Source organism: Notechis scutatus, chromosome Z (genome assembly GCF_049901735.1).
Source record: "Notechis scutatus isolate UNSWTSFEM ecotype Mainland chromosome Z, rNotScu1.2, whole genome shotgun sequence".
NCBI lineage: Eukaryota > Metazoa > Chordata > Lepidosauria > Squamata > Elapidae > Notechis > Notechis scutatus.
Window position 1 is genome coordinate 118,279,057 of NC_142025.1, and position 13,194 is coordinate 118,292,250.

Sequence of the window (13,194 nt, forward strand, 5' to 3'; positions counted from 1 at the left end):
TAACTTCTCTTTTAAAAAAAACCTTGTTTTTTTTTGGGTTTATATCCTGCTTTTGCTTTGTACAGTTGCAGGTGTTTTTATTTTTATTTTTTAAAATGAGACATCCCGGGTGACACAACCGTCAGCAACTCACATGATGGGCAAAGCGCCTGATCAAAGACATTCAGCTGCCCTTTGTGCTAAAGTGGGACTCGAACTCACTGCCCCCTGGTGATTGGATAAAAAGCGGGATTAGAACTCGCCCTCTCCTGGTGAGTGGCAAGAGACGAGCTTATAATAAGCGGACCCTCCTCTCTCCTACCTTTGATCCTTGCTCCTCTTCATCGCTGAACTCCACACTCCCCTTAGCCCTGACGATGTTCCCTAGCTGGCTCATGAAACGTCTACCAGAAAACCACCCAGGTCAGGACCCCAAGGACCTCACAGTCCTCCCCTTCTCCCCCCTGCTCCCTCCTCCTCCTAAAACCCCACACACCCCTTAGCCCTGACGATGTTCCCTAGTTGGTTCATGAAACGTCTGCCAGAAAACCACCTGACTCGGAGGGCACCAATCACCCCCACGACACACACACAATCCTTTCTTTAGCGACCGTTCCTGAGTGACTACGGACGTGCTGGAGAGGCGGGGGGGGGGCTCCAGCAGCCCAGCCCTCTGGGGATTAGGGGAGTGGGAGCGATTGACTGGCCTGGGTGGTCGAGGGGAGCGGGTAGCTTGGGGAAGGCAGGAGGGTCTTTGTTGAAGACCTTGGACTGCCCCTTGTCAGAAATGGTGCAGAGTCTCCTGCCTAGGGTCTGGGGTTGGACTAGATGACCTGCAAGGTCCCTCCTTAATATGCTAATGAAGAGTGAAGCCGTTCCGCCTTCTGGGCGGGGAAAAAGAAACAAGTTAAAATCATTGGTCTAATTTCCTGGGGGGAGAGAAAATCTTTAAAGGTGGGTGGCCATCTTGGAGTGGGCGAGGCAGCTTCTCCTCCCCCTGCTGTGGTGATGGTGATGGCCGCTGGTGCCGCTTGGATGCCCAGCCTCTTTTCAGCCGCTTTGATCTCTGCAGAGCCCCCCTTCCTCGCCAGGGTTAAGTGGGGGTCGAATGAAGAGGCCGGGCCCTCAGGCGGTCACGACGGCTCTCTATGGAGTCTGTTAAGGGGTAGGTGTGGTGCCTGCCCAACAGCTCCCACCTTTAAAGATTTTCTCTCCCCCCCCAGGAAATTAGACTGTGGGAATTGCTATCTTTTTCCTCGCGCACGTGCAAGGACAACGGGCCTTCTGGTAGTTGTTTGTAACACAAGGCGAGGGACAAGGTCGAAATGTTGCCACTTCTTACCCAGAATTGTAGCAAACTTAAACTTTACAGCTTTGTATTCTCATATGGTATTTTGTGTGATGTAATGAGTTTGTAACAACACACTAACAAAAAATTGCAAACGTTAACAAAGATTGTTTCTAATAAAAGAGGGTGTCAGAGCCTGCCCTGAGCTCTCATCCCGATCTGGCTTCATGGCGTCGTCTCAGTGTTTTCATTCATGAGAGACCACCACAACTGGTGACCCCGACGTGATCATCTGCGAGGTGATCCGTCTTTGGACCATCCATACTCATCGGCTGGCCTTGCCTTGGTACCTCATCCCTGATCCGGTCGCAGGCGATCCCTCGTGAGTATGGGTGGAGGATTCTCTCAGGATCAGAAATTGCACATTGAGGAGTTAAGAGAATTAACCAAACCAAATTTCTTCCTTTTTAAAAGAGGGGGCTATCTTGAAAAGCCCCTCAGTAAAGCCTCTTTAGAAGATTTACTTAGTTATATTTGGTCTCATTACCCCTCCTACCCGCACAAAGGGAGTCTTAAAGCCTCCGTGTGGCAACGGTTGGGGAAACCCTTACACGCTTCCCCAAGCACACCCCCGAAAATCCTTTTGGCATGGCGGGTGGTTTTTGAAGCCTTGCGATCTCATGAGCAACCTCCCTTTGCCTCCTTGCACTGTCCTCCTCCTTACGTTCATGCTTCTGTGCGATTAGTCACCCCTGCACCCCCTGTTTCCCCCAACGAACCCCCGAAGCCTCCTTCTTCCTCTTCCCCTCCTTCCTCTTCCTCTCCTTCAGCCCCTCCACCCGCCTCTTCGCGGTTTTTGTCTCCTTCTCGTCCTGCGCCACCTCCCATGGGCGCAGTTCATGCTGCTATTGCCAAGGGACTTCAGGAGGGTGATTTAGACTTTGAAGATTCCCCTGGTCTTTTCCCGCTAGTGCTCGCTCCCAACGCTCAGGGTAATAATGTTCCCCTTTGGGAGCCGATCCCCGTCAAATTTATAAAAGATATCAAATTGGCCGTCCAGATCTATGGGGTTAATGCCCCTCTTACACAAGGACTCTTTGCTGCTTTGTCAAATTCCCACCTCATGATTGCGGCTGATTGGAAGGACTTGATTTATATCGTCACCTCGGGCACTCAGTTCGTAGTGTGGTCCTCTGAATTTGTTCGGCATTGCCAACTTTTGGCAGCCCGTAACCCTAATCTCCAGGCTGACGAGCTAGCTGGGGAAGGTGCCTTTCTCCAAGCCGCCACGGCTCGGTATAACACCCCTCTGCCTGCTCTTAACTTGACTGCTCAGGCTGCTCTCCACGCTCTATCCAAAGTGCAGGACCCTGGCTCCGCTCCTCAGTTTTTCGCACAAATCATTCAAAAACCCACTGAGTCATATAATGATTTCATTGAGCGCCTCCAACAAGCTCTCAGGCGGCAAATCTCTAATGAGGACGCTCGCCAAGAAGTACTCATGAAACTGGCATGTGAGAATGCTAACGCTGATTGTAAAAGCCTTCTTGCTCCATTAATCAATGTCCCTGGCTCTACTTTAGCGCAATATCTTCAGGCTTGTGCGGTCGTTGGCACGCAGCAATATACCGCTCAAGTGATGGCTGCTGCCATTACTCAAAGTAATAAACCCTCCGGTAATTGCTTTAATTGCGGCAAGCCCGGCCACTTTAAAAGTCAATGTAGAGCCCCAGGCGGTGGCGCTTCCCGCTCCGCTACCCGGCGTGACATTTACCCCAAAACAGTCTGTCCAAAGTGCAAGAAGGGCTATCATTGGGCTAATCGATGCCGAACCGGCCAGAACAAGTCACAATATCGCAATGCTGCTCAGGAAGAGGGTCAGGGAAACGGCTAGGGGGGCCAGCAGCTAGCCCCACACTCAAGGCTGCACCTTCACCGCAGTGTGTCCGGAATGTTTTTGAACTGTTCGCTGCTCAAAATCTTGATCTGCACCTCCCTACCCCCGCTTCTCTTTCTGCCACGTCTACACTTCCTTTCTCTGCTTTCCCTGCTGATGCTCTCGTTCAACCGCATCCTATTGCACAGTTAAAAGGTCTTCATATTTCTCCGATGGCGCTTTCGGAGGACGTGTTAGGACCTACCATCATTCTCTCCGTTTGTGCTACCCTGCCTGCTACGATTCAAAAGGGGGACATTTTGGCGAAACTCATCATTCTGCCGAAAAAGTCCCCTGACATTCTGACTATCGCAGAGACTCTCACCGAGACTAAGCCCACGCTTCTGCTTTTTGTGCAGGGCCGCTCTTTCCGAGGACTTCTGGACATCTGGTGCGGATGTCTCTGTGATTAGGTCTGCAGAATGGCCTGGCGAGTGGCCTACAACCCCCTCCCCGTCAGTTAGAGGAGTGGGGGGGACCCAAACGGCCAGAGTCAGCACAAATTGGCTCTCAGTCACGGGGGAAAATCTGACAGGCACCGCTCAGATCAAGCCTATTGTGCTCCCCCTGCATACCAATCTCTGGGGGGCGGGACTTGCTCTCACAATTTCAAGCTTCTCTTGTGTTAAAATGACTCATTCTTTTCCTCTTCGCTTACAATTAACCACATCAGTCCCTGTTTGGGTGGATCAATGGCCCTTGACAGTTCCAAAATTGGCTGCCTTGCAACAGCTGGTAAAAGAACAACTTGCTCAGGGACATATTGAGCCCTCTAACAGCCCCTATAACACCCCTGTGTTTGTCATTAAAAAGAAATCAGGCAAAATGAGATTTTTGCATGATCTCCGAGCCGTCAACGCCGTGATCCAACCAATGGGACCCCTGCAATGTGGCATGCCCAACCCCAATATGATTCCCAAAGACTATGACCTTGTGGTCATAGACCTTAAGGATTGTTTTTTCTCTATACCTTTGCATAAGGAAGACAGACACTTGTGTGCCTTTACTATTCCCACTCTTAACAATGAAGCACCGGCAGCACGTTATCAATGGAAGGTGCTACCACAGGGAATGTTAAACAGCCCTACCATGTGCCAGGCTTATGTACATCACATTATTGATCCCTTTAGGAAATCACATCCTCACTTCATTATTTATCACTACATGGATGACATCTTAGTAGCAGCCCCAGGGGCTCCTGGCACTGTGGCTGCCTCACTGCAAAAACTACAAGATCTCTTAACTGCAGGAGGCCTTTTGGTAGCGCCTGAAAAAATTCAGATGAAGGCTCCATATCAATATCTAGGTCACAAATTGTTACAAGCCTCATCTGCTCCGATGGTGCCAAAACTGACCCTCTCTCGCACTACAACCCTAGTACGTTTACAACAACTTTTAGGAGCCATCAATTGGACCCGTCCCTATTTTGGCATCACTACACACATGCTCAGCCCCCTGTTTGATGTGTTCAAGGGAGGAACCACTCCAGGGGATAAAATTACCCTTACAGATCATCAATTAAAAATCACCCAGGACATATAGCACATTATGCAGAAATCAACCGATGTCACAACAATGCTCCTATTTCCTTAATCTTGCTCAATACACCCCCTCCTTACCTACTGCTGTATTAACCCAAAAGTCTCAGCACACTAGCAACCTCCTTATCTTAGAATGGATACATCTTCCTCAACACTCCTAAAAAATCTCTTAGTCTGTTAAAACTGGTTGTTGAAAATGCAAATGAGGATTGCAAGAGGATTCTGCAGCCTCTATCTGCCCGAGGGGGGGCTTCCCTCTCGGGCTATCTAAAGGCTTGCAGAATCGTGGGAACTGAGGACCACGATTGTTTGTTGCAAGTAGGTGGATGGATCAAGCAGGGTTGAGGAAGGAAAGAGGAAATCAGGATTTGCAGTCATGATAGGAGCAGGGGAGGTCATAAAAGGGCTCCCTCCCTTCCTTCATGGTCTGCGCAGAAATGTGAGTTGTTAGGATTGGAAACCTGAGGAAAAAGAGAAAGATGAGTTGGGAAACTGAGAAGGGGTGAAGGTGGTTTCTGTGAATGCAAAGTATGTTTGAAAGTAAACAAGAAAGTAGCAAGGAAAAAAGAAATGGGAGGGCGACCCCTGATGGGCTGGCCTTTCCAGAGAACACAGATTGATTTCATCGAAGTACTAACTCCATACGCATAAAATGCTTTCAACTACTGCCTATCCTTCACTTCAGTCTCTGTCTCTAAAAATCTTCTCTCTCTTTTTGTTACATTGCAACACCTTGTTGCACAGCACCAGCACCCGCTCTTTGTAGCACACATTCGCAGCCACCAACCCTTCCCAGGAATTCTCCAGGAAGGCAATGATATGGCTGATGCGGCAGCCGCAGCTGCAACCGCAGACAGCGCCATCTCTTGCATGATTCTTTCACAACAAACACCCTGGGACAGTCATAGTTATTTTCATCAAAATAAAAAAGCCTTGGCCAGACAGTTTAAAAATAACTCAGAGTGAAGCAGCAGCAATAATCCAGCAATGCCCCGCTTGCTCTCGCCAAGGTGTTTCTTTACCCATGGGGGTAAACCCTCGAGGCATAAACGCCTTAGAACTTTGGCAAATGGATGTTACTCAATATCCACCCTTTAATCCATGGAAATATCTTTATGTCACCGTAGACACTCATTCAGGATTTATCATGGCCACACCTCAAAGGGGTGAAGCCACAAAACATGTTATCAACCATTGCATTAAAACATTCGCCTCCATGGGAAAACCCAAGGAGAAATAAAAACAGACAACGGCCCTGCATACACCAGTACTGCTTTTGCACAATTTTGCTCCCAATGGCAAATTACTCATTCCATTCAATTCCCAGGGACAAGCCATTGTTGAACGAGCTCATCAAACCCTTAAAAATAATTTGGAAAAATTCAAATTTAAAAATGTCACAGGGTTGCCAGGACTCCAGAATGCATTGAATGTTTGCTTGTTTACTCTTAACTTCCTCAATGAGTCCGGATCCCCCCCCATGCACAGCAGCATCACGTCATTTCGCTTCCTCGCCTCATCTTGAACCCAGACCAACGGTATATTTTCATCAGCATCATGCCAGATCCTCAGTGGAAAGGTCCTGCTGAACTTATAACCTGGGGACGAGGGTACGCTGACAACAACAACACCATCTGGGTCCCTGGACGACACGTAAGGCCTTTTCTACCCAAACCAGCCTTGCCTACATCAGCATCATGAAGCTGCCCACTGTATTCATCATTTGCTTCCTGGGTTTCCACATCATTCCTGCCAATACAACAGCCACCCCATCCTCCTGCGATGCCTGCATCAAAACTACTCGCAGCGGAACGAAGACCCAGTCCACCCTGATCTATCATACTTTGAAACCTGAGTGCAACTCCACGACAATCTCCCCTTGTCTGCATAACAACACTCAATATGCACGATGCTACACCAAACAAGGTATCCAATGCTACGAGCCAAAGGCTGTGGGGCCCATCACTGCATCGCTGTATGTCTATGCCTACAAAGGAGGATCCAGCTCTGACCTTGCCTCAATGTTCTCAACCAGTCAAGCAAAAAATGGGTACATTACCCATAATGTCACTCGGGGGGGTTACCAACACTTCTTTGCCATCAACAAAGGCCAAGGTCCTAACGACGCTGCAGGAGTCACCTGCGGCTCACACAGCTGGCAAAGATCTTATCTACAGGAAAAGAAATATCTCTTCCAAAAGGTGTCCGGGACTAATGTGGGGGCCACCACTGTTTACAACTACTGATACATCCCACCTATTGACTCTGCTCAAGTAAGAGGCCCTCAAAATATTAATATCACTGTTAAATCAAGCTCTACTTCATGTACCACTGACAAATGTAATCCTATTTGCTTGTACACTCACTTACCTGAAACAAGGGGGTACCGTACCCCCACATATATATGCTCAATAGAATTATAAGGTTGCAAGCTGTATTAGAAATTATAACCAATGAAACTTCTCTTGCTTTGAAAACACTAGCTAAAGAAAGTGCATTGTCTAGAACATATATCATGAAAAATCGTTTGGCGTTAGATTATCTTCTTGCCAAAGAAGGAAGAGTGTGTGGAAAATTTAATCTTAGTAATTGTTGTATTGAAATAGATGATAGTGGAAAAGTTATCCAACAAATTACTGATAGAATGATCAAGATTGCGCATGTACCTGTACAAACATGGAATGGTCTTGATTTTAGAGACATGTTTGGATCCTGGTTCCCAAAATTACCTGGTTTGCAAGCTATTGTAGCGCTTATTGGTATGATTGCTGCGGGATGTATTATATTGCCTTGTGTATTACCTATCTTTGTACGCACTATTTCTAACAGTTTATCCCTCTTGGCTGAGAAAAAAGCCACTGCACAGGTAATGGCTCTCTGGAATCAACAAATAACTAACACATATGAACCACTGACATCCGAAGAAGAGATGGGAGAGCCAACCTGTGATGACCCAGACGAGGACGAGATGTTTGTGATGGTCGAAGAAGTCACGAACGCCATGGATAACATCAGCATGCACAGCAGTCTTGCCTACGCGCCTGACAAAGGCTGCTGTTGGAACTAAAACACTCCCTGTCTCTTAAAAAAGAAAAACAGAGGAGATGTGGGAATTGTTATCTGTTCTTTGTATGTGCAAGGGCAACGGGCCTTCTGGTAGTTGCCTGGAACACGAAGCAAGGAACAAGGTCAAACTGTTGCCATTTCTTACCCAGAATTGTAGCAAACTTAGACTTTACAGCTTTGTATGCTTATGTGAATGAGCAGTGCATTTTGTGTGATGTAATGCGTTTGTGAAAGACACTAACAAAAATTGCTACGTTAACAAAGATTGCTTCTAATAAAAGGGGGTGTCAGAGTCTGCTTTGTGCTCTCATCCCGATCTTGCTTCATGGCGTCGTCTCAGTGTTTTCATTCATGAGAGACCACCATATCCTCCTCTCTCCTACCTTCGATCCTTGCTCCTCTTCATCGCTGAACCCCACACTCCCCTTAGCCCTGAGGATGTTCCCTAGCTGGCTCATGAAACGTCTGCCAGAAAACCACCCAGGTCAGGACACCTCACAGTCCTCCCCTTCTCCCCCCTGCTCCATCCTCCTACTGAAACACAACACACCCCTTAGCCCTGAGGATGTTCCGTAGACGGTCATCAAACGTCTGCCAACCCCATCCCCCCGGAATCAGAGGGCAACCCTCCCCCTGGACACACACACACAATCCTTTCTTTAGAGACCGTTCCGAGCGATGAGGGACGTGCTGGAGAGGCGGGGAGGGGGCTCCAGCAGCCCAGCCCTCTGGGGATTAGGGGAGTGGGAGCGATTGACTGGCCTGGGTGGTCGAGGGGAAGGGGGAGCTTGGGGAAGGCAGGAGGGTCTTTGTTGAAGACCTTGGACGGCCCCTTCTCAGAAATGGTGCAGAGTCTCCTGCCTAGGGGCTGGGGTTGGACTAGATGACCTGCAAGGTCCCTTCTGAATATGCTAATGAAGAGTGAAGCCGGTCCGCCTTCTGGGCGGGGGAAAAAGAAACAAGTTAAAATCATTGGTCTAATTTCCTGGGGGGGGGGGTAATCTTTAAAGGTGGGAGCTGTTGGGCAGGCACCACACCTACCCCTTAACGGACTCCATAGAGAGCCGTCGTGACCGCCTGAGTGCCCGGCCTCTTCATTCGACCCCCACTTAACCCTGGCGAGGAAGGGGGGCTCTGCAGAGATCAAAGCGGCTGAACTGAGGCTGGGCATCCAAGCGGCACCAGCGGCCGTCACCATCACCGCAGAAAGGGGAGGAGAAGCTGCCTCGGCCACTCCAAGATGGCCACCCACGCCCGGCCAGCTCCAGACCCCGCAGCGAATGGAGACTGGAGGTCGTACATGGCTCCGTTTCACATCTTCAGGGAAGCCAATGACCTTCTGGCAGTATCGGACAAGAGGAGAAGAGCGTTTTTCCTGAGCTCCTGTGGACGGGACGTCTTCCAAACGGCTACGTCCCTCTCGGCACCAGCAGACGTGCAGGCAGTACGTGGGAGGGAGCTTCAGGACACGCTAGGAGCACATTATGCACCCCCAGCACCAGCCTTGGTCATGTGAGTTTCACCCCAGGGATCAAAAAGGCAGTGAGACAGTCTATGACTTTGTGGCAACGCTGATCTGGAGGAGGAAAGGATGCGAGAGAGGCTCCCTGGGGGTGTAAAAGACTTAAGCCTACGGAGGCCATTAATGGCTCAGCTTGATCTCACGTTCCAAGCCACCCTAGACGAGGCCAAGGCGAGTGAGTCCTCCATGAGGTCAGCCGGCGCCATTCGGAGATCAAGTAGCGGCCATCCCTCGGGCGGAGCGGCCACCGTGCATCACGAGAGCATGGAACACGGAGACAATACAGCCGAGGGTGACAAAATCCACCGCACTCGTTCCGAAGGGAAGGCAGGGAGTCCGGAAACGGGAGAGAGGCGCCTCTTTGGTGCCGCATGTGGGGGCAATCAGCCCAGAGAGGCATGCTGATACAAAGACGCCACTTGCCAAAGATGCAGACGGAAGGGGCAAACCGCAAAAGCTTACTGTGCAACCAAGCCGGCTTCCCACCTCCAGAGGCCAATTGTTCACCCGACGCGGCCATGTGCATCCCTGACGGGATTCCGGAAGGCGCCGTTTCCGAGGCACCAGCGAGGAGAAGGTCAAGTCACAGGCATGAGGTAGCCCCTCAAACGTTCGTCAGGTACTACAGCGCGCAATGCTCCAAGAAATTCCACACCACCATCGACATCGACGGGGATGTGGTGGTGGACAAAAGTTCGTATATGACCGTCGTGTCCTGGCCAACTATTAAGAAGGCCATTCTGGGCTTCACAAGGAACAGCTAAAGCCCAGGAAATAATGCTAAAGGACGCAAGGGAACCTCATCCCTGTCCTGGGAGGGGCAAATTAAATTTAAAAGTTTTGTCGGGTGAACGGAGACCTGCCACCTTCCCGCTGAGAATGGTTCGATGCCCTGGGTTGAAGTGACTGCCATCCTCGCCTACCAAGACGACAGTCGAGGAGGAGTCGGTCTTCGTGGGAGTCCAGGCAAGTATAGGGTGACAAAACCCTTGGTCTGTGTTCCCTACCCTGGAGAAAAGACCAATCAATTTAAATTTAAATGATGTATAAGCACACCTGTTCCTGTCCGATTGTTTATGTATCCGTTTCATGTTTTCATAATTATTTTCATACTTATACCTTTTATCTTCTAATCTCTTGACAAAATAAATAAATAAAAATAAATAAATTATTCCTTTTCCCTCCTAGAAAGCGGACCGGATTGACATCATCGTTCCTTGGCTTCACTCTCCATTAGCATATGCAACAGTCTTCCTCCTCGACTTACAACATTTCGCTTAGTGACCGTTGGAAGTTACAACAGGACGGAGACAAAGGGGACTTGTGACCAACGTTTCATACCTAACCAACCGTTGCAGCATCCCCAGCAAGCCAAATTCACTTAAACCACCGACCCTGGCCACCAGATTTCTAATATGCCTTGAATTGAATTGAAAAAGCCCCCTATTGAATTCTGGGAGTTGAAGCTCATGCGCCTGGCTAGGAGATTCTGGGAGTTGAAGTCCACCCATCTTCACGTGGCCAAGCTTGAAAAAGACAGCATGTGACAGGAGGCTGAAGCTCTGTGAGTTTGCTTTGAGGTCCTCCCAGGCATGAGCTGAACATCTAAAACCGGGTTTTTCAACCTTGGCAATTTGAAGATGGCTATCTGGGGAATCCTGGGGTTGAAGCCCACCTTTGTAACATTGTCACGGTTGCCAAACACGGGTCTAGAATCGCCCGTGTTGCTTCTAATGCCCCTTCCTCCTCCCCTAAGGATCCCCTAATCCTCTAAGAATCGGGCGCATCTGTTTCTCGAATCCCAGACGGGCTGCCTGGCATCGCTGTCTCCCCACATGTCTGTTTATCCGCAAACTGTCCTTCTAGAGGTTGGGGGAGGATTGTGTTTTAGGGGAACGGGGTGCTTTTTTTTGAGTTACGGGGTGCAGCCTCCCTCTGGCCACACGTGGATAAGGAGGCATCTGCTGTTTCTCACCACCCGGGTTCCAGAGGCCCTTTCCCCATCATCCCCGTCATGTCGTGGCTAATAAATTTTCAATAAACATGTCACAATCGTCACGGTTTCATTTGTGTCTCCTGGGGCCTGCAGGGTTTCCGGGATTTGTGGGTGTATCTTGTGTTGCATTTGCTAAGTCCTCGACGTACGACCGTAATCCTCAATTTACAAGCGGTCACTTAGGAACGGTTGGAAGCTAAGACGGAACACCCCACCCCCAAAAGTACTGAAGACCAAGTTTCAACTCACAAACACACACACAAATGCCCTGTTGCATTGTCATTTACGCTTGACAACCAAACTGCCTCGGCCGCCATTTTCTGCCTCTCGTGGTCATGTGAGGATATTTTACGTCATTTACATCTGGCTTCCGACAAACGTCCATTGCAGGCAATCGGTTCACTGAAACTTCATGATTCGCTTAATGACCTTTGCAAAAAATCAAAATCAAAACCCTCTACGGTCTTTCGGGAGCTGCTTAACAACCGGCACACTTTAATCTTAATTCAGGACTCAAATTATGGTCTAAGGTGAGGACTACTACCATTTGAGTGGAGAAAGTTAAAATATTGATATTTTCATTAAAGGGTGACAAAAATTTGGGGAAGATCCACTTCCAAGTTTAAATTCTTTTAAAAAAAACCTTGTTTTTTGGGTTTATATCCTGCTTTTTGCTTTGTACAGTTGTAGGTGTTTTTATTTATTTTTTTAAAAATGGGACATCCTGGGTGACACAACCGTCAGGAACTCACATGATGGGCAAAGCGCCTGATCAAAGACATTCAGCTGCCCTTTGTGCTAAAGTGGGACTCGAACTCACTGCCCCCTGATGATGGGCTATCAACTGGGACTAGAACTCGCCCTCTCCTGCTGAGTGGCAAGAGACGAGCATATAATAAGCGGGCCCTCCTCTCTCCTACCTTTGATCCTTGCTCCTCTTCATCGCTGAACCCCACACTCCCCTTAGCCCTGACGATGTTCCCTAGCTGGCTCATGAAACGTCTGCCAGAAAAACCACCCAGGTCAGGACCCCAAGGACCTCACAGTCCTCCCCTTCTCCCCCCTGCTCCCTCCTCCTCCTAAAACCCCACACACCCCTTAGCCCTGACGATGTTCCCCAGCTGGCTCATGAAACGTCTGCCAGAAAACCACCCGACTCAGAGGGCACCAATCACCCCCCCACAACACGCACACACACAATCCTTTCTTTAGCGACCGTTCCTGAGTGACTACGGACGTGCTGGAGAGGCGGGGGGCTCCAGCAGCCCAGCCCTCTGGGGATTAGGGGAGTGGGAGCGATGGACTGGCCTGGGTGGTCGAGGGGAGGGGGAGCTTGGGGAAGGCAGGAGGGTCTTTGTTGAAGACCTTGGATAGCCCCTTCTCAGAAATGGTGCAGAGTCTCCTGCCTAGGGTCTGGGGTTGGACTAGATGACCTGCAAGGTCCCTCCTTAATATGCTAATGAAGAGTGAAGCCGGTCCGCCTTCTGGGCGGAGAAAAAGAAACAAGTTAAAATAATTGGTCTAATTTCCTGGTGGGGGGGAGGGATAATCTTTAAAGGAGGGAGCTGTTGGGCAGGCACCACACCTACACCTTAACGGACTCCATCGAGAGCCGTCGTGACCGCCTGAGGGCCCGGCCTCTTCATTTGACCCCCACTAAACCCTGGCGAGGAAGGGGGGCTCTGCAGAGATCAAAGCGGCTGAACAGAGGCTGGGCATCCAAGCGGCACCAGCGGCCGTCACCATCACCGCAGAAAGGGGAGGAGAACCTGCCTCGGCCGCTCCAAGATGGCCACCCACGCCCGGCCAGCTCCATCCCCCCAGCGAAAGGAGACTGGAGGTCGTACATGGCTCCGTTTCACATCT

At 49.7% G+C, this 13,194-nt stretch overlaps 2 protein-coding genes across 4 annotated transcripts in view; both read left to right on the top strand.

Moving 5' to 3' along the window:
• Positions 1 to 13,194, top strand: part of MDP1 (magnesium dependent phosphatase 1) — a 116,879-nt gene that overhangs the window by 59,521 nt on the left and 44,164 nt on the right. The gene's annotated exons all lie outside the window — the stretch shown is intronic.
• Positions 2,154 to 3,161, top strand: LOC148129181 (endogenous retrovirus group K member 24 Gag polyprotein-like). The gene has a single exon (XM_087946168.1). The coding sequence runs from the start codon at positions 2,154 to 2,156 to the stop codon at positions 3,159 to 3,161; it is 1,008 nt and encodes a 335-aa protein (XP_087802294.1).